Source organism: Nakaseomyces glabratus, chromosome G (genome assembly GCF_010111755.1).
Source record: "Nakaseomyces glabratus chromosome G, complete sequence".
In the NCBI taxonomy this organism is placed as follows: Eukaryota; Fungi; Ascomycota; class Saccharomycetes; order Saccharomycetales; family Saccharomycetaceae; genus Nakaseomyces; species Nakaseomyces glabratus.
In genome coordinates this window covers 788,622-813,321 of record NC_088957.1, presented here as the reverse complement: position 1 = coordinate 813,321, position 24,700 = coordinate 788,622, and the positions used below count along the sequence as shown (strand labels likewise).

General features: G+C 39.8%; 15 protein-coding genes across 15 annotated transcripts; 8 read left to right on the top strand and 7 right to left on the bottom strand.

Annotated features, from left to right (window-relative positions):
• Positions 1-505: 505 nt before the first annotated feature.
• THI7 (thiamine transporter THI7) lies at positions 506-2,248 on the top strand (the record flags this gene model as incomplete). Its single annotated transcript, XM_446731.1, has 1 exon — positions 506-2,248. One exon carries the CDS (start codon positions 506-508, stop codon positions 2,246-2,248), a length of 1,743 nt encoding a protein of 580 aa, XP_446731.1.
• A 549-nt stretch (positions 2,249-2,797) lies between these two features.
• On the top strand, positions 2,798-4,270 carry FAR10 (Far10p; the record flags this gene model as incomplete). The annotated part of the gene is made up of 1 exon (XM_446730.1): positions 2,798-4,270. One exon carries the CDS (start codon positions 2,798-2,800, stop codon positions 4,268-4,270), a length of 1,473 nt encoding a protein of 490 aa, XP_446730.1.
• A 103-nt stretch (positions 4,271-4,373) lies between these two features.
• LIP2 (lipoyl(octanoyl) transferase LIP2) lies at positions 4,374-5,345 on the bottom strand (the record flags this gene model as incomplete). The annotated part of the gene is made up of 1 exon (XM_446729.1): positions 4,374-5,345. The coding sequence occupies one exon, from the start codon at positions 5,343-5,345 to the stop codon at positions 4,374-4,376; it is 972 nt and encodes a 323-aa protein (XP_446729.1).
• A 440-nt stretch (positions 5,346-5,785) lies between these two features.
• On the bottom strand, positions 5,786-7,141 carry REF2 (RNA-processing protein REF2; the record flags this gene model as incomplete). The annotated part of the gene is made up of 1 exon (XM_446728.1): positions 5,786-7,141. One exon carries the CDS (start codon positions 7,139-7,141, stop codon positions 5,786-5,788), a length of 1,356 nt encoding a protein of 451 aa, XP_446728.1.
• A 799-nt stretch (positions 7,142-7,940) lies between these two features.
• VPS34 (phosphatidylinositol 3-kinase VPS34) lies at positions 7,941-10,610 on the top strand (the record flags this gene model as incomplete). Its single annotated transcript, XM_446727.1, has 1 exon — positions 7,941-10,610. The coding sequence occupies one exon, from the start codon at positions 7,941-7,943 to the stop codon at positions 10,608-10,610; it is 2,670 nt and encodes an 889-aa protein (XP_446727.1).
• Positions 10,611-10,950: 340 nt separating this feature from the next.
• Positions 10,951-13,335, top strand: CSC1 (Csc1p; the record flags this gene model as incomplete). Its single annotated transcript, XM_446726.1, has 1 exon — positions 10,951-13,335. One exon carries the CDS (start codon positions 10,951-10,953, stop codon positions 13,333-13,335), a length of 2,385 nt encoding a protein of 794 aa, XP_446726.1.
• Positions 13,336-13,473: 138 nt separating this feature from the next.
• On the bottom strand, positions 13,474-14,400 carry ARV1 (sterol homeostasis protein ARV1; the record flags this gene model as incomplete). Its single annotated transcript, XM_446725.1, has 1 exon — positions 13,474-14,400. One exon carries the CDS (start codon positions 14,398-14,400, stop codon positions 13,474-13,476), a length of 927 nt encoding a protein of 308 aa, XP_446725.1.
• Positions 14,401-14,710: 310 nt separating this feature from the next.
• GPN3 (putative signal sequence-binding GTPase GPN3) lies at positions 14,711-15,526 on the top strand (the record flags this gene model as incomplete). The annotated part of the gene is made up of 1 exon (XM_446724.1): positions 14,711-15,526. The coding sequence occupies one exon, from the start codon at positions 14,711-14,713 to the stop codon at positions 15,524-15,526; it is 816 nt and encodes a 271-aa protein (XP_446724.1).
• Positions 15,527-15,735: 209 nt separating this feature from the next.
• On the bottom strand, positions 15,736-17,385 carry CCT6 (chaperonin-containing T-complex subunit CCT6; the record flags this gene model as incomplete). The annotated part of the gene is made up of 1 exon (XM_446723.1): positions 15,736-17,385. The coding sequence occupies one exon, from the start codon at positions 17,383-17,385 to the stop codon at positions 15,736-15,738; it is 1,650 nt and encodes a 549-aa protein (XP_446723.1).
• Positions 17,386-17,888: 503 nt separating this feature from the next.
• Positions 17,889-19,040, bottom strand: MAP1 (methionine aminopeptidase MAP1; the record flags this gene model as incomplete). Its single annotated transcript, XM_446722.1, has 1 exon — positions 17,889-19,040. One exon carries the CDS (start codon positions 19,038-19,040, stop codon positions 17,889-17,891), a length of 1,152 nt encoding a protein of 383 aa, XP_446722.1.
• A 283-nt stretch (positions 19,041-19,323) lies between these two features.
• CDD1 (cytidine deaminase) lies at positions 19,324-19,767 on the bottom strand (the record flags this gene model as incomplete). The annotated part of the gene is made up of 1 exon (XM_446721.2): positions 19,324-19,767. The coding sequence occupies one exon, from the start codon at positions 19,765-19,767 to the stop codon at positions 19,324-19,326; it is 444 nt and encodes a 147-aa protein (XP_446721.2).
• A 158-nt stretch (positions 19,768-19,925) lies between these two features.
• ERF2 (palmitoyltransferase ERF2) lies at positions 19,926-20,906 on the top strand (the record flags this gene model as incomplete). The annotated part of the gene is made up of 1 exon (XM_446720.1): positions 19,926-20,906. The coding sequence occupies one exon, from the start codon at positions 19,926-19,928 to the stop codon at positions 20,904-20,906; it is 981 nt and encodes a 326-aa protein (XP_446720.1).
• Positions 20,907-21,558: 652 nt separating this feature from the next.
• On the top strand, positions 21,559-22,233 carry GVI51_G08063 (PRELI/slowmo family protein; the record flags this gene model as incomplete). Its single annotated transcript, XM_446719.1, has 1 exon — positions 21,559-22,233. The coding sequence occupies one exon, from the start codon at positions 21,559-21,561 to the stop codon at positions 22,231-22,233; it is 675 nt and encodes a 224-aa protein (XP_446719.1).
• Positions 22,234-22,721: 488 nt separating this feature from the next.
• On the bottom strand, positions 22,722-23,180 carry RPS31 (ubiquitin-40S ribosomal protein S31 fusion protein; the record flags this gene model as incomplete). The annotated part of the gene is made up of 1 exon (XM_446718.1): positions 22,722-23,180. The coding sequence occupies one exon, from the start codon at positions 23,178-23,180 to the stop codon at positions 22,722-22,724; it is 459 nt and encodes a 152-aa protein (XP_446718.1).
• Positions 23,181-23,893: 713 nt separating this feature from the next.
• On the top strand, positions 23,894-24,676 carry GRX3 (monothiol glutaredoxin GRX3; the record flags this gene model as incomplete). Its single annotated transcript, XM_446717.1, has 1 exon — positions 23,894-24,676. The coding sequence occupies one exon, from the start codon at positions 23,894-23,896 to the stop codon at positions 24,674-24,676; it is 783 nt and encodes a 260-aa protein (XP_446717.1).
• Positions 24,677-24,700: the final 24 nt, after the last annotated feature.

Sequence of the window (24,700 nt, the reverse complement as noted above, 5' to 3'; positions counted from 1 at the left end):
GTAAGCGATTGGCACTACGGCAAGAGACAAGGGAAGGGAAAATGCCAAAAGATTAAGTAGAAGGAAAAAATAGGTTCTTTGGCTCAATCGATTTGAGAGACATCGACATCGGTGACAGTAATAATGAATTGGCTATGATAACTGCATAACTCTTAGCATCGAGGTGTCGTATTTAAGATTGCTATTGGTCTTCCTTCTCGGACATCACCACTGGCGTTGCACATAAACCTACTGGATTGTTGTTGGAGTTGAGTTGCATAGCGGCACTAAATTTGGTTGCTTAATTTTTAGAAAGCTGCATGAAGCTATAAGGAAAAAAAATTTTTTTAATCAATTACATTTGCAAGCTCTTATAACGCATGTTTGCAGCTTACGATCCAGAAATAATTGATATATAAATGGGCATAGAGCTTTGTTGCTACTTTTTTATTTTCCAGAACCATCTCATTTTTAATTGCTATCTTGTAGAAATTATACAAGCAAATCCACATACAGCCGTCAAACAATGAGAGGACTCAAATTTCTGACATATTTGGAAATTCCAGTTGAGAAGAGACAAACTTTGAGTTTCTTGAAGAATCCCGATTTGGTTCCTATTCCAAAAGAGCATCAGACTTGGGGGTTCTGGTCGAACTTCGCCTATTGGGGTATCATCTCTTTCTCCGTGGGTACATGGATCAGTGCCTCATCGGCTTTAACAGTTGGTCTAAGTTATGCTGCTACGATTGGTACTTTTATCATCGGTGATGTGGTTACCATAGCCTTTACCTTGGCTAACTGTTACCCTGGTTGGGATTGGAAAGTCGGTTACACCTTGGCTCAGAGATTCACATTTGGTATCTATGGTTCAGCCTTTGGTGTTGTCATTCGTGTGTTGATGAGTATTGTCAACTACGGCTCAAATGCGTGGTTGGGTGGTCTATGTATTAACCTGATTCTGAGCTCATGGTCTCACCACTACTTACATTTGGAAAATACTTTGTCCCATAAAGTTGCGATGACTACCCAACAATTGATTGGTTTCGTCATCTTTCACATTGTATGTGCGTTCTGTTATATCATGAAACCTTATCAAATTAATAAGCTTTTGATTTTATCATGTACTGGTACTTGTTTCGCTATGACCGGTATGGTTATCTACCTTTGTAAGGAAAACCATGGTGTTGGTCAGCTTTTCACTTCTTCTAAGACCACTGCAACGGGTTCCGCTAGAGCATGGGCTTGGGTCTACATGATCTCTTATTGGTTCGGTTCTGTGTCTCCAGGGTCAGTTAACCAAAGTGATTATTCAAGATTTGGTTCTTCTTTGACAGGTATTTATCTAGGTACGATTGCTGGTCTATTGATCCCAACTACTTTGGTGCCAGTTTACGGTGCGATTGGTGCATCAACTTGTGAGGAATTGTACGGTCAACAACTCTGGATGCCTATGGATATTATTAACTATTGGTTGAACAACGGTTATTCTTCAGGTGCTCGTGCTGCAGCCTTCTTCTGTGGATTGTTCTTCACTCTATCTCAAATCTCATACACTATCTCTAACGCTGGTTTTGCTAGTGGTATGGACCTTGCAGGTTTGTTACCAAAATACATCAACATCAGAAGAGGTGCTATCTTCACTGCCATGCTTTCTGTCGCTGTTCAGCCATGGAATTTCTACAACTCTTCTTCTACTTTCTTGACCGTTGTCAGTTCTTTCGGTGTGGTTATGACACCTATTATTTCTGTAATGATCTGTGATAACCTTGTGATCAGAAAGAGAAACTACTCTGTTGTCCAAGCTTTCACTTTGAAAGGTGAATACTATTTCAACAAAGGTTTCAACTGGAGAGCATTTGTCTCTTGGGTTGTTGGTATGACTCCCGGTCTACCTGGTATTGCTTGGCAAGTCAATAATAACTATTTTCACAACAAAGGTATTGTGAATTTCTACTACGGTGACTCATTCTTTGCCTTCGCCATTTCTTTTTCTTTGTATTGGATTCTGTGTCTGATCTTTCCATTCAAGATTGAGATCCTACATGATGACAAGGACTATTACGGTGCATTTGACGACGATACCGCTATCAAGAAGGGTATGGTGCCATATAGTGAACTTACCGAAGCTGAAAAGCAAGAATACGTCATCTCCAAAGCTTCAGATGTTGCTAAGAATACCGAGGGACATGAATCAGACAGCGAGATCTCTAACGCATACGTGGAAGAAATTATCGAAAAGAAGAGTACCAATGACAAGTCAGAAAACTAAAACTTGCATCCAAAAGCCTGGAATAAGCTTCCAGCTCCATAATTTGTCATTACTACTTTTCATAGACTTGTAACGACTTCAAATATGGCACATGCCATTTCGTTTTGTTCATTTTTTTGTTTTTGTTTGTTTGCTTTTTATATCATTTTATTTACTACAACTAATTTATCTATATGTATATATATATATATCTTTTCGCAAAAATATTTTCCATAATACAATAAACTGTTGATACTTCTCATAACCAAATACTTATGCGTTCTTCCCGTAACAGAAGCAACGTAATCTTGGATGATTAGTTTGCTTTACTGTCAATAATATTATAGTTTCTATATTTTATATTTTCCCGGGCATCGCTAGTAGAAGCTGCGGGCCTGAAAACACAGAAAAAGAATACCCACAAAAGGGCCGTTCCAAGAATCGAATCACAATTTTGAGAGTGTTTAGGAAGCCTTAAACATCACCAATTGGAATACTGAATACAGCATAGTCGGGAAGATTTCAGGTTAATATATGCAGTTAAGCTTAGCTTGTTTGGTCACCTAGGATATGTCACGAACAGTTGATAGCCCCAGACCAGTGGCAGTTGCACCCACAGCTGTATTACAGGACTCGAAGAAGCATAGTAGGCGAGATAGACATTCCAGGAACAATGTTGGAACGAAGACTGCGACCCAAGCTAACAATAAGAATAGGCATGTTGCGGAAGTTACTGCAAGAATTAATAAAAGCACGCAGTCGCAGCCCATAAAGGATCGTGTCAATAAAGGTAAAGCCGATACTATACGGAAGCCATTGCTATTCAGGAGGAAATACCAGTACACTTTAGTACTTAGATCATTGAATAATACTTTTGAAACCAAGTATTTAGTGATACCTTTCCAACCAGACGGTTTGAAGCTTGGCAGGCCAGTTGCCAATACGCCCAATGTTGCAACTTCAGGTAATGCTCATGGTAATATTGGTGCAAGCAAAACATCAAAAATCAATACAAGCTCACAAGTACTACCAGATAATGGTAACTTCGATTCCAGGGTTTTATCTAGAAATCATGCTCTCCTGAGTTGTGATTATTGCTCTGGGAAGATTTTCATAAAGGATTTGAAATCAAGCAACGGTACTTTCCTTAATGGCAAAAGAATTAACCAAGCTGACGTAGAACTAAAAGTAGGGGACACAGTTGATTTAGGTACAGATATTGACTCTAAACTGGAACACCGAAAAATAAGCGCAGTAGTTGAGGATATATACTTTCATCCTCTAATTCTGGATCGGCAACCTATATCTGATAGTTTTCGTTCGAAGGTAATTATAGATGATAACAACTTACAACAATGTGCTTTTGAATCATTTGTGGATCACTCCCATGGTTTGTTAGACTTAGAAGATACTATATTGAGGACTGATATTGACATACTGAATGGTATATTTATTAATAATTCTATTGGAACAAGTCATAAATTAATCGACACCATACGTGTTATGGCAGCTGGGATAAGCTTTAAGAGTCGTGATATTATGAAACTAAAATCAATTGAGAATTTTATCTTAAATTACACAAATGATATTGATTATAAGAATAAGCTACTCGTAGAGAAAAATGATAAATATTTGATAAGTCTCCAAGCAGACGTTAAGAAAGAACTTTCATCAGTTCTGATGCAGTTTATGAAAGAGGATGAAGCTAGAACGCTTGAACTTCAAGAAGAGCACTCCCATATTCAAAAACAAAAAACTGAAGAACGAGAGACATATGAAGCAGAAATTAAAGCTGTGAAAGAGGTACTAGAAGATTGTAAAACTAGATTAGAAGTTGAAAAGTATAAAAATGGAAAAACACAACAAAAGCTTAACATTGACCCAGATGATGGTTTGGAGAACATAGCCTCTGATTGCAATTTAGGGGAGGAAGCCAACACCAAGAAGTTTACCAATACGTTTCTAAAAAGCTGGACTTTTTGGACTATTGGTCTGGTTTCTGTCGGTGTGTTAACAGTCGCTTATAGATTTTCCTCCCAATGAATAAATATTTTTTTTTTAGAATAGGATCACATAAATATATATACATAGAAACTCTATTGACAAGATGGGGATTTTTGGTTCTTAAGTAATATATATACAATAATCAGTTACTTTGCATTGCATTGACGTCTTCTTCTGTTATCTGTATTCTTTCTACCTTTTGAATTCCTAAAATTTTGGCAAACTCCTTCGCAAATTGTATGGCCACTTGCTGTACGTCAATATTGTTGTATCCCGTTTGATCAACTAAAGAAGTTGGGCTGCTATTTTGAAGGCCGCACATTTCGAAGCTTTTCATATATGACAAATCGGTGTTCACATTAATTGCAACACCATGAGATGTGATTGATCTTCTCACATGTATGCCGATACTGGCGATCTTCTTGTCATCTTCGGTCCAGACACCGGTATTTTCTGTTGTTTTAGTCTTGAGGTTTAGCTGCTTTCCAGTTTCATCAATTTCTAAATTTTTTAAAGTGTTCATTGTAGCTTTCTCAATGGAAGACACCAAGCATTTTGCAGGAAACTTTTCAAAAGTACGTAAGTCTAATATAACATAAGCAACCAATTGACCAGGTCCATGAAATGTGATTTGACCACCTCTTTCAACTTGGACGTATTTAGGTCTGGGGTTCCCTTTTTGGGTGGTAGGCACAAAATCTTCATACTTTTTTATCTGCTCTTCCGTAATACTCTTCTTTATTCTTTTACCACCGGTATAAGTTGGTTGAAACTCAAAAGTAAGTAACAAAGGGTTAGGCTTCATTGCCATTATTTGATCTAGAATTTTCTGTTCATGTTCATTAATGGTAGAGCCCTCATATTCTTTTTTCAATGCCTCCAGTTTCTTTCTTATTTTACTTTGCATATCTTTAATATCCAGCTGCGCTTTAACAAACTTCTCTTGGATTTGTAATCCATCTTCAAATGGTAAAATTGGAGTAAACTGTAGATGTCTCAATGTGTTGGCTGACGCCTCTATCGGTTTAATGGTTGTAGTTGATGGACAGCATGTACTAGAATAACGATAAAAAGGTCTGCCTGATGACTGGCAGAGTCTCTTGAACAGCGCCATAGTTTTGATTCGAAAAGCTAGTATATCTATCAATTGATTCCTAGGTTTTTATATATGTTACCATATATTAGTATGGAAACTAGCTATTGGACACATATTTATAAAATTACGCTCTTGGGTCGATATTTTATATTTTGGTCTAATTTGCGAATCGTAGAAATGCAACCGTAATATCATCTACACTGCATAATTTATTGAGTTATGAGAAATAAACATGTTGTGATCAGTATTCTTGATTATTATGACATCTACATATACTAGGAACCAAGGGGCAACGTACTACACTTTACTCAAAATGCACGCTTTTAATGGACTTGGTCTAGTAGAAAGTACTTAATGATATAACTATTGATGCAAAGCAGGCTTATAAATGAGTTATTCTCAAAATTGGAATGAAAAGAATAAAAAAGCCATTACGCTGGGTTTCATTATTACAGTAGCTACCTTGGCCTTATAGGGTAGTTGTTTCTGACTACATCAGGAACTCTTCTATAGGGCAATCCACCTCTGTCTTTTCTCAAGAGCAGTTTATTCTGGCCGAAGGCTCTTGCAATAATAGGTTTTGACGAATCTCCATCATCTAAGTTGACAGGTTCTCTGGCAGGTTTTTCTAAGTCTGCACTATACCTATTAAAATTTATTCTACAAGTAAGGGGCGTCCTTGTCCCACAAGGTACAGGGCCACCTTTTAGTTCTGAAATATCAGAACTATTCACATTCTCATCGAAACGTAGGTCTAATTTCGGTACCTTAATAACGTTTGGTAAATTATCAACCAGAGGAAATTCCCTCGGTTGTCCTGGTTTAAATGGCTTCAATATTTTCTTAAGTTCTTCTGGTGATACTGTTAAACCATCTTGCGGTAAACCATCACCATATATTGTTACAAGTGCTGACTCTGTTTGGAATTTGATACCGGAAGATTTTGATTTTGATTTGTTATTTTCCCGTTTCTTGAGAATGGGTCTTAGACCATTATTTATATTTTCATTGTTATCATAACCGTTATCGTCATCTACTTTCAACTTTTTATTTTGCTCTGATTCTTCATTTAGTTCATCATTTCTTGATCGTTTGGTAGTTTCATCTTTTTTCAAATATTTGGAAAATGATATTTTTTTCTTAGCATCCTCTTTTGACTCAGCTTTCGAATCATCTTCATTGTTTTCATCTATTGGCTTATCAATCTTGTCATCTGTTTCTAACGCTTTCGAGCCATTTCGTATCCTTTCATCGAGATCTTGTAAAGTAAAACCTAGCTTGCGTACTAGCATACCGTATGATTTTGTATTTTCTTCGATGGAGGAATCAAGAACAGAGAGTTGTGCCATTACATCAAGAAACTTTGTACCTTCTCTTTTTAGTTGCTCATCGTAATCATCTTTCATAATAAGTGAGTCAATATATGCCTTCCGTTGTGCGGTCTGTTGGTAAGGTAATTCATCAGCCATGTATTCCAAAGGATTGTTGCGATCTGTAGTTTCGGTGTTAGTTTTTTCCTCTTTAACTCGGCCTAACTCATGCAATAGGTCGTTATACATCCTTTTCAGACCATGATACAGATTTAAATTGACATCTTGAGTATCTGCATGCTTCTTCTCCAAAGTGTGATTATCACTCATAAACTGCATCAAAGCAGCATCAAGTATATTGATGTGCTGATTGATAGACTCGGATTGCTCCTCTGAAAGTTCCTTAACTCCATAGTAGTCCCTCAGATCCGCCTTTATTTGTTCGATCTTCGATATCGGCAACGCATGGTCGACATTGACCTGTGTTGCGGTCTCCATGCTCATTTCCTTCAACAAATATAGTGCAGATTAAACCCAAATCTGGTAATTGACAGATAGGGAAACGTGTAAAGCACTCACGGAAAGATTGTTCTGTCTTCTTGGCTTGAAGAAACTACGAAAGAGTATTTTTGAGTACTAATATGCACACAAAAACAATAAAAAAAACTACTGCACAAACGGCGAACACAAGTCCGGGAAATGCAGATTTCAATTATTTATAAATTGATCCTCGATGCTAGGTAATCCCCAAATCCTAGTCTGGTGGTTTTATTTTTAGCACAAATGCAAGTTTTATTCAGTATTTCAAGGCTAAAAATGTACAGAGAAAAATACTCTTCAAAGACAGATCTTGCTAATCACCTTAGATTATTGTATGCCCTTTTTTATAGTAACGCTATACTCATAAATCTACACGCAGATTAACCCGTTTATACTCATAACTGTTTGCCCATATGTTTAGCCTTTATCCTGATTGAATTGCCAGTTCTTGGAATTTTGAAGCGAAATATTTCAGCCAAAACTCATATAATCGTTCAAGGTTACATAAATACGGAAGCGTTATAAAGCCAAAGTGTTCATCGCTGATCGAAGCTTTACTACTTTGCAATGGAGAAGGCTGGCGCTTATTATACATCTGTTCACATTACCATTACCAAAGAGGGAGCGAGCTGTGCTAGTGTGTATACAGTGAAAACATTGTCTAAACAGGTGGTGGAAGGAAAAATTGGGGGAGAATCGACCATAGTGGTTTAGCAGGATTAAGGGTTCCCTGCAAATTATTTGTGGACTGTACTTTGGAATCATGAGTGGGAAGAGTGTATCTTTCTATGTCTCGGAAAATATAGATGTGCCGTTACAGATAAAAATTCTGTCCCTGAAGGGAAAGAAGCGCCAATTGAGGGCTTCTGAGAAGCTAATAGACCCTCAATTGAGTTTGACGATGTCTAATGTCAAAATTTTCAGTGATATGCTGGTTTCAGTACAGGTGTATGATGAACTGACTCTGGGAGATGTTACCGTCCCAGTTTTTGCGCCTTATGTGCCTTTTCGATACGGCAGAAATTGGGATCAATGGGTAACATTACCGGTGAGCGTAAGACATTTGACACCTGCTTGCAAACTCCGAATTGTGTTGTGGGAGTTTAATGGCCAACGAAGGATTCCATTTAAGACAATCACCACTCCAATTTTCAAAGACCTTGATTTTACATTAAAAAGAGGTATTGAAGCAATCAAATTTACAAAACAAGGCAAACCATCCATCGAGACCGTTAAAACTTTGGAAACTATCAATAAATACTTTTATGGCGATTACGCTAAGAAAGAATGGATAGACGAACTAGTATTAAAGAAACTATATAAGGAGTACGAAAAGATAGATTTACCCTTGGATACTTTCATGTTGACTATACAATTTCCAGTAATTGAGTTACCAATAATTTACACAGAGAAACCTCGTGAAGATATCCAAAAGAATATCCCAACTTTAAGCAATTTCGATGCAGCTAGTGCGTTCTCAGTTGATCATTCCACTAGTAACAACACTGCGGTTACTTCAGTAGATCCTAAGCTGAAAATACCAATGGGAAATAAATATAACTCGACGTTAAAATTCTATGATCCTGACCAATTCAATAATGACCCAATAGAAGAAAAATTCAGAAAACTTGAAAGAGCATCGAAGCATAATACATCTGATAAACATGTCAAACCTGATGCCAAGAAAAGGGACTACTTAAAAAAAATTATAGACTACCCGCCAGGGAAGAGATTAAGTGCACACGAGAAGGGATCCATATGGAAGTACAGGTATTACTTACAAAATAACAAAAAGGCCTTGACAAAACTCCTGCAAAGCACAAACTTAAAAGACGAAACAGAAAGAACTGAAGTCTTAGAAATGATGGACGGCTGGGCCGAAATCGATATTGATGACGCATTAGGTCTCTTGGGACATAAGTACAGAAATTTGGCTGTACGTACATATGCTGTGAATAGACTTAAAAAAGCTTCTGATAAAGAGCTGGAACTGTACCTATTACAATTAGTCCAAGCGGTTTGTTTTGAGAACCTCAATACATTTTCGGATACTTCTAATAGTAAGTTCACCGTCGTAGATTTTTCATCTAGTTCACAAATGATGAAAACCAGGAATACACAACGATCAGAGAGTCAAAATATTATGAATTCCCACATTGAAAATAACAATCCGAAATTTATACATTCTATCCATTCGGAAGATGATTCACAAATAGAAGAGTTGCCTGTCGTTATATCCCCATTAGCTGAATTCTTAATTAGAAGAGCTCTAGTAAACAAAAGACTTGGGAACTACTTTTACTGGTATATTACATCTGAGTCGTACGATCAACCATTTCTCAACCAAATATTAGAATCCTTTCTAAGCCGTTTGAACAGCAATGACAGAAACGAAATCGAGAAACAGGTTAAGCTACTAACGTTACTCAGAAACTGTTGTGAAGAGATTAAGAGTCTTAAAGACACTGTTTCAAAGAAAAAGGAATTGTTGCAAACTTTATTGAGTACAAAGGTAAGACCTTACCTGAAAAAGAGATTAGTAAAACTTCCGTTAGATCCAGATATTGTTCTTAATGATGTCATGATAGACCAATGTAATGTGTTCAAGAGTTCTTTATCTCCTTTGATGATTACTTTTCATACAGAAAATGGTGGCGTTTACCCGCTTATGTATAAAGTTGGTGATGATTTAAGACAAGATCAACTTGTAGTACAGATAATTAGTTTAATGAACGAGTTATTGAAAAATGAAAATGTTGACTTGAAACTTCTTCCATATACTATTCTAGCAACTGGTCTCGAGGAAGGTGCCATTCAATTTATCCCAAATTTAACAATGGCTGATATTTTAAACAAATATCATGGTATCCTACCGTTTTTCAGAGCACACCATCCAGACAAAGATGAAGAACTGGGAGTAAAAAGCTGGGTCATAGACAATTTCGTAAAATCATGTGCCGGCTATTGTGTTATTACATATTTACTGGGTGTAGGAGACAGACACTTGGATAACTTACTAATAACGGAAGGTGGCCAGTTCTTCCATGCTGATTTTGGTTACATATTAGGGCAGGACCCTAAGCCATTTCCACCATTAATGAAGTTACCACCACAGATAATCGAGGCATTCGGCGGTACTGACTCTTCAAATTACAATAAGTTTAGAAGTTACTGCTTTGTGGCCTACTCCATTCTAAGAAGAAACGCTGGTCTGATTCTAAACCTATTTGAGCTAATGAAAACATCAAACATCCCAGACATCCGAGTGGATCCCGAAGGCTCTATTATGAAGGTGAAGGAAAGATTCAATCTCGATTTAACCGAAGAAGAAGCTACTATTCATTTCCAAACACTGATCAATGATAGCGTAAACGCATTACTACCAATCGTCATTGACCACCTCCACAACTTAGCCCAATACTGGAGAGCCTAGGTGAATGAAACTTAAGCTCTAAAAATTCGGACCCGTAGTTAAGCCACATAAAAAAGCAAAAACATAGCAATTTATAGAAAGCTCAGCTTCTGATATATATCAAGTACATATTTTGTTACTAATTTGCTCTTACTATCATTGCCCATTCGCTTACACAATCCGGGCTTAACGAAGGAAGGCACCAAATTTCATAAAAAAAAAAAGGGCTGATCATCGAGAATAATAGCGTTATTTAGATCTAAAAAGATGAACATAACATACAATTAATATACCTACAGAACATAAATTCAACTTACGAATACTTAACAGATAGATTTCATTTCCAGCAATCTACAGAGCTATGGAGCGGGGAAGTTTGAAATTCCCATCAGGTATGGCATTTCAAAATATATCGTTTGGTAATGGCGAATCTCCTGATTTTAGAAGACCAAGTGCTATGGTGGTTACCACACAGTTGGGCATTGCTAGTGCTCTGGGTTTATTTGCTTTTTTAGCTTTCTGTATACTTTTAAAGCGATTTCCCAGACTATATGCAAGTCGAAAGTATCAAGATCAAAATCAAAGGTTGCCCTCTTGGGATGAGTCCAAATTATTCGGATGGATTCCAGTATTATTTCGCATAGACGATGACCAAGTACTGGAATATGCGGGCCTAGATGCCTATGTATTCCTAGGTTTCTTCAAATTATGTATCAAGCTCTTAAGCATATACTGCTTTTTTTCGATATGCATCATATCGCCCATGAGGTACCACTTCACAGGTAGATACGACGGTGACGATGATAATAATAATATTCTAATTGACAACGCGGTTACAAAGGCTGGTATTTCTTTGCTGAAAAGATATATACAAACTAGCAATTCCAAACGGGATCATAACAGTGGGTCTAGTAATCCAGAAATGTTTGGTCTTTATCTGTGGATGTACGTGCTATTTACGTATTTCTTTACCATGATTGCAATTAATATGCTCATGCGTCAAACAAAAGTTGTTGTCAATACAAGACAGAATTACCTCGGCAAGCAAAATACTGTCACTGATAGGACTATTCGGTTATCTGGTATTCCAATTGAATTGCGAGATGTCAATGCCCTAAAAAACAGAATCGAGAAGCTAAATATTGGCCAGGTATCATCGATAACAATATGCAGGGAGTGGGGCCCATTAAACAAGTTATTCCATTATAGAGATCTGGTCTTGAAGCAACTGGAACTTAAATATTCAGAATGCCCCCATCATATAGCCAACTATGAGACATACAGAGAGAGTTATAGACTTACTAGAAATGAGGAGCAACATTCCAATATTACTACCAGCACATCAAATGACATTGAAAGTCAAGATATACCAAACAATAGTACAACATATTCACAATTGGCAATAGGCGATAGACCAACCATGAAATTGGGTCTTATGGGTATTTTTGGTAAGGAAGTGGATGCTATTGAACACCTGGAACAGCAACTAAAATTTATCGACAAAGAAATTCTTGATGCAAGAAATAGGCATTATCCAGCAACCCCAACAGCTTTTGTGACAATGGACTCAGTTGCGAATGCCCAAATGGCTGCGCAAGCTGTTTTAGACCCTAGAGTACATTATTTCATAACCAGATTGGCTCCTGCTCCTCATGATATTCAATGGGATAACGTATGTTTATCAAGAAAGGAAAGACTAACTAAGATATGGACTGTTACAGTGTTTATTGGTCTCTGCAGTCTGTTTTTGATTATTCCTGTTTCTTACCTTGCGACACTACTGAATATGAAGACAATTCTACGATTTTGGCCAAGTTTAGGTTATTGGTTAAAGAAACACAAATGGGCTGAAAATATTGTCACAGGGTTGTTACCTACCTATTTATTCACTTTACTTAATGTGATCATCCCATATTTTTATGAATATTTAACTTCATGCCAAGGGCTAGTGTCACACAGTGAAGAAGAGGTATCGTTAGTTTCGAAAAATTTCTTCTATATATTTGTGAATCTATTTTTGGTCTTCACTTTAGCGGGTACCGCATCTAATTATTGGGGTTATTTAAGCGATACAACTAAGATTGCTTATCAACTAGCGACTTCTGTCAAAGAATTTTCACTTTTCTACGTTGACCTTATTATACTACAAGGTATAGGTATGTTTCCTTTCAAGTTGCTTTTAGTTGGCAGCTTAATTGGGTTTCCATTAATTAAAATACAAGCGAAAACTCCGAGACAAAGAAAAGAATTATACAATCCGCCCATATTCAATTTTGGACTTCAGTTACCCCAACCGATTTTAGTTCTAATCATCACGATGATTTATAGCGTGATGAGTACGAAGATTTTGGTCTCTGGTTTAGCCTACTTCGTTATTGGTTTCTATGTTTACAAATATCAACTTATTTTTGCAACTGATCATCTACCGCACTCTACTGGAAAGGTGTGGCCATTAATATACAGAAGAATAATTCTAGGTTTATTACTTTTCCAGTTGACTATGACAGGGACGTTAGCTGGTTTCGATAGCGGTCTAGTTCTCTCATCATGGCTCATACCGCTACCTTTTATCACATTAACGTTCTGGTGGGATTTTGAAACAAATTATCTACCTTTATCACATTATATTGCATTAAGTTCGATAAGGGAACATGAGAGAGAGAATTCTCTGGTGGAAAGCAGTGAAGAGGAGTCTTATGTATACCCATATTTAGTAACTGAATTGGAGAAGCCCATGGTAGGGTGAATACTTGGTCTTATTTTGTAAACTGCTGTTAATAGTATTCTAATATTCGTAAGTTTATGATATACATGATATACAAGATATATTTCAAAAGTTATTCTACAGATTCGAATCATAGTAGTGTAAGGTATTAATTGCTTTTTACAGAAGTTCACTCACAAAAGTTCTCAATCCAAAGTAGGTTTGTGATAGAACCACGAGTACATTATTGATTAAATTATCTCCTGTGATCATTGAAAGTAAGGCTAGTACAAGGATATTCAAAATTGTGAACCTCAAAAGGAAAACAATTACTAGCAATTGCATTATTGAACCATAGCTTGAGTTTGTAACTATTTTCATTGATTCAATTAAATATAGGTTAGCTATCCATTTGTTAATTGACATCGAGATAATGTTGTCATAAGGCCATATCAGCATCAAAATAGGAAATATTTTGACACCCTGAGATAACAGTATTGTATATGATACAATTTGAGATGAGTAATTGGTAGTCTTTCCCCAAGGCATCCAGGATTTGACCAGTCGGAGTGTAAACATATGAAATAAAACATTATCAAGGACACAATAAGCAAGAAAAAACATGTACTGTTGAAGGGCATTCCACTTATTGACATATATCATAAGAAGCTGAAGTGTCACGGAGTTGAAAGGAACCCGCTCTCTTGTGTGATAAATCTCTTCCTCTTCAACCCAAGTCAAATATACCTCGAATACAACCAACAACACCCACAATCTTATTATAGTGTCATATTTTTTAAACCAGTTAAATATATTTTTGATCGAGACCTTTAATCTTGGAGTCGACTTGTGATAAGGCAACCTCCTCCTCTGATCCTTATAATGCTCTTTGAATGACTCCAAGGAAACTACCATGGAGTTGTAAACCAAGTGCCTATAAGCACCAGGTTTCAATAACAGCAGATCAATAAACAGCAAAACGTTATCTATTTCAACATAGGGATCAACCTCACTGTGACAGTTTTTGCATTCTGTCAGCTGAACATATTTATTCGAATATTCTGTATATAAAGTCTCCGTTGGTGCACTGCACTCAATGCATATCATAATACAACTTCCAAATTCCAGGCTATTTCATCCGTCCACTTCTGCATGGGCTAAGTTTCAAATGTTTAAGTGATACTTATTAATTTGCTACTGATACTATTATTGAATCCACTATGTTTTTGATATTTTTCAAATTCCGCGATGAGCTAACTTGTGAAATTTTTCAAAAAAAGTTGAAACTATAAAGAATCTCATCGCAATATAACCACTCTAAGGTGTAGAGCTATTTGGATACCATCCGATTCAGGTTGGATTACGTTAGAAGCCTTGAAATATACTGTTCAGGAGAAGGCGGTTTATTGTTATAGAAATGTCGAGAGTCGGTTTACTAGTTTTGGGTCCTGCAGGTGCAGGAAAGAGTACATTCTGTAACTCAATTATATCACATATGCAGACTATTGGAAGAAGAGCCCATATTGTTAACTTAGATCCAGCTGCAGAGCCTAGCAAATATGAGTTCACTATAGATATTAGAGATCTAATATCTCTAGATGATGTAATGGAAGAATTAGATTTAGGCCCTAATGGTGCGCTGATATACTGTTTTGAATATTTAATGAAGAACCTTGATTGGCTAGATGAGGAGATAGGTGATTATAACGATGAATACTTAATATTCGATTGTCCTGGCCAAATAGAGCTATACACACACATCCCCGTCTTACCGAATATAGTTCGCCACTTACAAGGACAGCTCAATTTCAACCTGTGTGCCACCTATCTTTTGGAAGCCCCATTTGTGATAGACAGCTCCAAGTTCTTTAGTGGTGCTTTATCTGCCATGTCTGCGATGATTCTCTTAGAATTACCCCACATTAACGTCTTAAGCAAGTTGGATATGATAAAGGATGAATATGGCAAGAAGAAACTTAAGAGATTTTTAAACCCAGACGCTATGCTGTTGGCCAATGAAGCTGACCAAAACCTAAATCCAAAGTTCCACCACTTAAATCAATGTATAGCTAACCTAGTTGATGATTTTGGAATGGTCCAATTCTTGCCCTTGGAAGCTAACAACCCAGAAAGTGTGGCAACTATATTATCTTATGTCGACGATGTGACTCAATGGGCTGAAGCTCAGGAACAAAAAGAGCCTAAAGATCAAATAGATATAGAAGATTTGTAGATATATAACCATATCTAAATAAAAATGTTGCATACAAATAACCACATCAGAATACAAACCATAAAACGGATACTGTCCATCACCTTTTGACTCATTACATATTTAAAATAACTTATTAAAAAAAAGACGGTCGACATCGATGAATACTAAGGTACAATTTTCATTCACATCTGTGTGAACATTTTTATATATGCAAACTTATATAATGACTATTGTGGTCCCTCCTTCAAGGTAGATCTACCGGCCCTCAGAAGTTCGTCACATAATAATAGATTACTGGCGATACCTGTAGCACCATTGATAGCATTTCTAATAACACGGTATGAATCCCACACACCGTCAATCGTAGGATCACAAGAGTCACCTATCTTTAAATCAACACCAACATATCTCTTCTCTTCGGATTCCTTAGCATCTTCTAGTTCATCTTCACATAATGCCAACACATCTAAGGGATCAAAACCAGAATTTTTCACCAACGTCTTTGGAACCACCAACAGAGCCTCAGAAAATGCCTCGATACCTGTTTTTGTCTTTCCCTTAACACCTAGCTTAGAGTAATTACTGGATTTCAAATGCTTAGATGCCGCAATAAAGAAAGCGCCAGCACCAGGAACAACACATTTATCTTTTATAACATTTGCAACAGCTCTCAAACCATCTCTTACAGCATCCTTAGTTTGATTTAGCGCATAATTAGTCGAACCTTTAATTAAAATAGTACAAGACTTTGGATCCTTGTTTTCCGTTACATAGGTGAACTTTTCTTCACCAATGGTCTCCTGGTAAACCAAACCAGAATAACCAAGAATTGATGGAGATAAATCATCCACTGAGTTTTGGGCTTCACCTCCTGTTACAAGCTGTAGTCTTTCCATATTACGTCTTTTAGCTCTTCTTAGTGCCAAAATGTTGTGCTTGGCCAACACATCTAATGACATTGGGTCGATACCCTTTTGATTAATGATAACGAAACCTTGCTTGTTATCTAAACCACAGACTTCGTTCTTCAAATCTATAATTTTTTTTAATTTTTCATCCACAAACTTTCTCTCGCTTGCTGCCAGTTTATCTCTCTGTTCAGCAGAACTATAGAAGAAACCGGAGTTCACCTCAGTTTTCTCGTATTCTAAGGAGACATTTAGGATAAGAACGTGTGCATTTTCGACACGCATAGGCATATCAGGATGTCTAGCACCATGATCTAGAACCAAACCTTTGATGAAGGTGGTATCCTTAGGAGACAAATGCTGCATTTGCATTATTTCCACCATGTATAAATCTAAGTTTAACGTATCCTTGCTAGCCACACTCAAGACAGCATCTGTTACAATTGGAGTTAGAACCTCAGTAAGTTCTGGTGTGACTTTGGTTGATAGAGACGATCTGGCAACTTGTAAAAGAAATTCTCTGTCCACATTACCATCATTCACAACCTTGTCTTCAATCTTATACTCATCTAGAAATTCCAGAGCCTTGGTACGAGCAATTTCAAACCCATCAGTTATGATTCTAGGGTGTACACCTTCTTGAATAAATCTATAAGCCTGTTTTAATAGTTCACCAACTAGACAGACCACAGTAGTAGTACCGTCACCTGTAATTTCATCCTGAGCTGCAGCAGCACGAGCAATCATAACAGCAGTTGGCGATTGAATTTGCATTTCAGTCAAAAGAATCTTACCATCCTTAGTCAACTTGATATTTCCAGCACCATCAACCAGCATCTTCAAGGTACCTTTAGGACCCAGGTTAGTTTCAAGCACAGACTGCAGACCTTCTGCCGATGTCACATTCACTTTCAACGCAGCATCTCTTCTCAACGATTCCGCCTTTGGATTTAGCAATTGCAAAGACATTTTCCGTGCACAAAAGTTAAATCAAGTATGGTGTCTATTATGCTATTACCAGAAATTAGACTTGACAACAGCCGCTAACCCAATTGCACTGATATAAGTGGCAAAATGTAGGACCTCATTCCATCTCTTATTCAGAAACTCATCGTCACCAAAATTCATATTCTGACGTTTTCTGAAATAATTTTTCAGTACTACGTAAATAGTGAGCTGCACATATGGCATTATAAAAGATGAGGATGTATTAATCCATGCTATTATAATTCAATCAAATGTAATTAGATTGTTCATGTGAAATCCTATAGATCTATCTATCTCTATATGCCATTATAGAAAGAAATCGTTAAAATTAGTTGTGAAAAAAAAAGAATGAAAGATTTGAGAAATATCATAATTCAAAAATAATCCGTAAGTCAAGAACTGGAAGTAATGACTACTCCAATACAATGGTGAGAAATAAATTGAGAAACATGTCAAGGATATCCTGCTAAATGCTCATTATTCTCTTATTTAATTCTTTGTCTTGGTCCACCAGGCGACTTTTTGTTTCTTGCTGTTAGAATTTCAACGCCATTCTCAGTGACCAACAGAGTGTGCTCGAATTGGGCACTTCTTTTACCGTCTTGTGTGGAAGAAGTCCAGTCATCTGGCCAAGTGATATCTCTCCATGTACCTTCGTTAATCATAGGCTCGATGGTGAAGACCATACCAGGTTTCATAACACCTGGAGTTCTGTTCTTAGCGTAATGAGGAATGTTTGGGGAACAATGGAAATAAGCTCCTACACCGTGACCACAGTATGTACGCACGACGGAACACTTGTTTTCTTTGGCATGCTTTTCAATGTAATCACCCAATTCTTGGAAAGTAGTACCTGGCTTACACTGCTTGATAGCGGTCTTCAGACACTCCCTAGCGGTTTCAACCACATTAATGGCATCCTTTTCGATGTTTTCACCAACATAGTATGTTTCATTCAAGTCTGCATGGAAACCTTGGTAGAACAAAGAGACATCCAAGTTAACAATATCACCTTCCTTCAAGGGCCTCTTATCTGGGATACCGTGACAAATAATTTCGTTAACAGAGGTACATAGGGACTTTGGGAAGTTGTAGTAGTTCAGTGGAGAAGGGTAGGCATCTCTCTTGATAGTCTCCTCGTGCACTATGGCGTCTAGTTCATCAGTGGTGATACCTGGTCTGATGGCAGCGGCAGCGATGTCCAAAATCTCTCTGCCCATCATACATGCCTTCCTGATCTTCTTGATCTCATCCTTCTTGTAGATCAAGATCTTGTTCATTCTGTCGTTTCTTTGTTCAGTGATAGGGAGACCATTCTCAGCCCAGTCAGGTTTTGGAATATGCTCTGGAACGTGTCTCTTTGGAGTTAGTGGGTACTGAGGTCTCACACCACCAGTGTACTTAAACTTTGGGAACGGATCGTAAGCATCCTGGCTTAGAGTACCATCCTCACCTTCCTTGAAGTGTGTCGCTTTATGGGACTTGTAGTTGTCCTTGAAACAACTCTCGTCACAGAAGTAGGCATCGATGCCAGCTTTCAAACACACTGGACATTTCAACTCCGAGCTGGTCTCCTTACCACATTGCAAACCAGCACAATATCTCTTAGCCCCGGTCTCAGTCTCAGTCTCAGTCATTCTTCACCCGTTTGCTAGCCTCGATCAAAGGACAAGCAATACATCAAGCTGTAAAGGCTCTTAAATTCATCTGTTGCAATAAATTTTTTTTTCTTTTGCATTGCAGTGCAGTCTTTCAACTTCATTTTTTTTCACTCAGCGATGAGCTCAGCAGTGACAAAGCGTGTGACAAGGTACATAGCAACACAAGGCACAACTGTAGGGCCCCTCTTACATGCATGGATACACATTTCTATCTACATTGCGAGTCGTAATCGTATATTTTGTATTGGAGCGCGTGACCCTATAAGGCGAGGCTTTCAGGTCCGAAGCTCATAGGCAGGATTTCCTCCAAGCTCACTTTCTTGTAGTTGGAGCCGTCTCCATTGAACATCACAATGGGCACTTGGCCAGTCTTGGGGTTTACGAACTCTCTGATAACCTGTCTGCATATACCGCAAGGCGATATGCAGTCCTGCAAGGAGTCACCCATTATTCCGAGGGCCACCCACTGCGAGGGGTCCCTGGTCTCCACGGTAGTCATTGCCTTTGTGATGGCGACCCGTTCTGCACATATCGTGCCACCGTAACTTGCGTTCTCCACATTGGCACCTGTGACCTTGATCACCCGCTCGCCATCCCTGACCAGTATGCAGCACCCGACCCTGTACCTGGAGTACGGGCTGTACGACACGTCTTTCGCGGCCAAGCACCCTTGGCGCAACAGTTCAAGCTCCGAGTCTTCCATGTCCGTGACCGATATCCATGTATTATACCCTGTCTTTGCTTTACACAGCGCACACTTCCGTCTTGTGCTTGCCTGTAAGATCCGAGTGTCGATCCTTTTCATAACACAACTTCGCTGCCAAAAGCGAACTTGAAAAGAAGCGGGAGAGGGCTTACATAATGAAAGGGAACCCATCAACACATGAAGTCATAGGGACAATGAGCACGAGACGGTTCTACCGCTGGCTCATCACCATTGATGGTGACACTGAGATCAACTACCGCAACTACGAGGAGCTCCCGAGCCGCTCGAACTACATATTCTTCTTCGGAGGCCGTCTGCGTGCGGTGAAGACAGCCCGCCCGTTCTCGCTGGTGGTGCTGTTCCTGATCCTCTCGCCGATGGTGCTCTTCTCGGTGTTCGAGGCGCACAGGCTGTGGCACACACGCTACGGATACAAGGCGCTAGTGGTGCTCTTCTACTATGCATGGGCATGGTCGCTGCTGTCGTTCACAAAAACCGCCACCAGCGACCCCGGAGTGCTGCCGAGAAACATACACATGCACAAGGACACCCCGCAGGAGTACTTCAACAACGTAACGCTACCATATGGCGCTGGCGGTAGCGCTGGAAATGCAAGTGTCACGCTCAAGTACTGCCATACATGCAAGATATGGCGCCCGCCGCGGGCCTCGCACTGCTCAGTGTGCGAGTGCTGTGTGCTGACGCATGACCACCACTGCATCTGGGTGAACAACTGTGTGGGCCAGCGCAACTACCGGTACTTCCTGGCGTTTCTGCTGAGCAGCACGCTGGCGTGCGCCCTGCTGATTGCCAACTGCGCGCTGCACTTGCACCGGGCGCTCCACGAAGGCATACGGGTGAGCCATAGGCCGCTGCCCGTGGCGGTGCTGCTCTGCGTCTACGCGGCGGTGCTCTGTGTGTACCCGGTGATCCTGCTGGGCTACCACGTCGCGATGTCCGGCACGCAGCAGACCACCCGAGAGTACCTCAGGAGCATCGGCTTCAGGAACCCCGTCATGCACCGCATCCGCAGGCGCCGGGACAACCCGTACGCAGAGCACGGCTTCCTCAGGAACATGCTGGACCTCATGGCCGAGCCCCGGGGACCCAGAAGTTGTAATTATAGATACAGGTGATCTAATACAAATGATCCAATACAAATGATCTGATACACAACCTAATACACAACCTAATACAAAACCTAATACATAATACATTAATAGACTCTCTAACAGAGTGATAATATACAATACAATACAATATAATATAATACAATTCAATATAATATACTATTCAATACAATATAATACAATACAATACAATACAATATAATATACTATTCAATACAATATAATACAATACAATACAATACAATATAATATATTATAATACAAGACAATACAATACTATACAACACAATACAATATAATATACTATTCAATACAATATAATACAACGTAGGAAACTGCTTGTGCACCGACTTCTCGGAGATCCCTGGATTTCCGTCTGCAGACAGGGATCTGTGACGGATCTCCACAGAGCAGGCCGCACAATTTTCTAGACTTCTTGATCCAATGGGATTTGACGGGAGTTTGCGGGTATTAGCTCAGAGATGTGCGTGGGCCTTTCCCGGGGGGGTGCTGAAAATTTGTCTCGGAAAAGTATATAAGAGGCTCGAAACAGATTTGACTACAAGTACAGGAACTACAAGTACAAGTACAAGAACTAGAACTAGAACTAGAACTAGAACTAGAACTAGAACTAGAACTAGAACTAGAACAGACGATAATGAGACTATTTCAGAATACATGCGAGTTTGCGTATCCGTGGGATCAGGTTACTGCTGCGAACTGGAACAAGTATCCGAACGAGGTGTCTACGCATGTGGTTGCTGTGGATGTGCTGAGGCGGGAGCTGTCTGCGAGCGGGAGGCAGCTGGTGACGGAGCGGTTGATCACTGTCAAGCAGAGTGTGCCGCGGTGGGTGCTGCTGGTGGTGGGTGCCTCTAAGCAGAGCTATGTGCGGGAGGTGTCTACCGTGGACCTGGACACGCGGACGCTGACGATGCGGAGTTGCAACCTGACCTTCTGGAACATCATGAAGGTGTACGAGACCGTGAAGTACATGCCGGACGCTGTGAACCCGGACAAGACCGTGTTCAAGCAGGAGGCGCAGATCAGCGTGTGTGGCACGCTGGGCAGGTTCTGCAACAAAGTCGAGGAGTGGAGCGTGCAGAGGTTCGGCGAGAACGCAAAGAAAGGTAAGATGGGGTTTGACCTGGTGCTAAAAGTGTTCAACGAGCACTGGAACCAGATCAACAGCGACATAGAAAACGTCTTCAACGAGACCGTCGAGGACGTCAGGTCTACCGCCGGGAACTTGATCAAAGAAACGGAGAGAACGTACTCTAACATCCTCGGCACCAACCAAGAGATATTCTCTGAAGCATTCAACAAGAAATGAGTCTTTTTTCCCCTCTTTTCACTACAATAATAATTTTTTTTCACAGATCATTGTTACGACTATTGCAATTTGTTTTTACTTTACTTCCTTATTTTGAAAAGCTATGAGTGAAGCGTTATAGAGTTATTTACCACTGAACACAAGGAAAAACGGGAGCAAACCATGTACATATCCCTTTACACTCAAAGCCATGTCATTATCCAGTAACGGGCAGGGGGGTCAAGGCTATTCAGTATGCACCGCCCACCCAATATTATCACATTTCAGCCAGTTTTTATTTTTCTTCGTTTTAACTATATTCTGCAAGATTTACCCACCTGGGTTTAATCATTTACATAATGGCGACTGCCTACTATTTCTATTATCTAATGCATATTTATTTTTGATTTCTGATTTTCTATAAGAAGGGAATGGAAAAAAGGGATGAAAATGTTGTATTAGTACTAAAGACAATATATAGTTAAATATGTTGCGCGCTAATATTCCATTTAAGCGTCGACCTTGTAGACGGAGTGACACTTACCACAGTACAATCTGGTCTTGTGGTCGGCCAAGAAGACACCGGCACCACAGGTTGGGTTGGAACACTCCTTTCTCAACTTGGTGACGGTACCTTCACCGTCGACCTTGTAGTAGGACAAGACAGCCAACTTAACCTTCTTGTGCTTGTGCTTGATCTTCTTTGGGGTGGTGTAGACCTTCTTCTTTCTCTTCTTACCACCACCTCTTAGTCTTAGAACCAAGTGCAAAGTGGACTCCTTTTGGATGTTGTAGTCGGACAAAGTTCTGCCGTCTTCCAATTGCTTACCAGCAAAGATCAATCTCTGTTGGTCAGGTGGGATACCTTCCTTGTCCTGGATCTTGGACTTGACATTGTCAATGGTGTCGCTGGACTCGACCTCCAAAGTGATGGTCTTACCAGTCAAAGTCTTAACAAAGATTTGCATGGCTTGTTGTTCTGGTCTTTATATCTTCAAAGGATCGTCTGCAAGAAATAAATGCGTCTTACTCACCAAATAAAGATATTTAATCCGTGGTTCTTTTTATATAACAACGACAAGGAAACTAGCAATAGCTAGCAATAGCTAACAAGGCAGCGATGCCCTTTTTATTTCGCTAAAAAATTTTTTTTTGCATTTTCGATGGGGGGGAGGGAATCAAGGTACTGATACACGGGATACACATGAACACGTACCAAGGGATACACTTGCAAATGCAGAAACACCAAGATTTCCTAAATAGGAGATTCCGCAGGAGAAGAGGATTTGTATTGGAATTTTGGAATTTGGGGGGGGGGGGAAGTACATGATGTCTGGGTGCAAGTCACAGACCTGCAAATACACAACTGCAGATACACCGACAAACCAAGCAAACCAGCAAACCAGGAACACAAGTACTACAACTTCAGATACAATTACAACACAACTAAGTGTGGCGATGGGGGCGATGGGCTGTGGCGATGGGCTGTACAGTTGGCTGTCGATGGTGGCGATTAGTAATGCACTCGACGGTGATTGGCTGAGACCGAGACACACCCCCCCCCCACAGCTACCATTATCTTGTACGACGGTGGGATCGCTTCTAAATCCTTTGTAATCCGAGCTCATCGGGCAGTATAAATAGGGACCAGTTGAGAGTCTGGCAGTGATGGTGGGGGGCAATGGAGGGGGGAAGGAGGGAAATCGAAGGCAGGAGACACTTTTTGAAGAGGAATATGGTTGCTGAGATTACGAACCAGGACCAGTTTACGGAGCTGACTACGCAGAATGTGCAGGACAAGCTGATTGCTATATATTTCCACACCTCGTGGGCGGAGCCCTGCAAGGCCATCAGCGAGTTGTACCGGGCTATAAGCGAAGACGAGTCGAACAAGGACGTGTCGTTCTTGGCGGTGGATGCGGACGAGCAGGCTGAGATAGCTGAGCTGTTTGAGATAAGCGCGGTGCCATACTTCGTGCTGATCAGGAACGGGACCATCCTGAAGGAGCTCTCCGGTGCCAACCCCAAGGAGTTCCTTGCTGCGCTGGAGGAGTGCAGGAGAGCGGGCACAGAGTCGAAGTCGAAGGAAAGCAACGGCGCGGTAGAGGACGACGAAGACAGCGAGGACAGCGAGGAAGAGACCGAGGAAGAGATGAATATGAGGCTGACAAAGCTGGTGAACGCAGCACCCGTGATGCTGTTCATGAAGGGTAACCCATCCGAGCCTAAGTGCGGGTTCTCCAGACAAATCGTGGGAATTCTAAGGGAACACCAGATCAGATTCGGGTTCTTCGACATATTAAGAGACGACACCGTCAGAACCAACTTGAAGAAGTTCTCAGACTGGCCTACGTTCCCTCAATTATATATCAACGGTGAGTTCCAAGGTGGCCTAGATATCATAAAGGAATCCCTAGAGGAAGACCCTGACTTCTTCCAACACACCATACGAGTAAATAACTAGTTTGCTAACGCTGACTGACCCCTT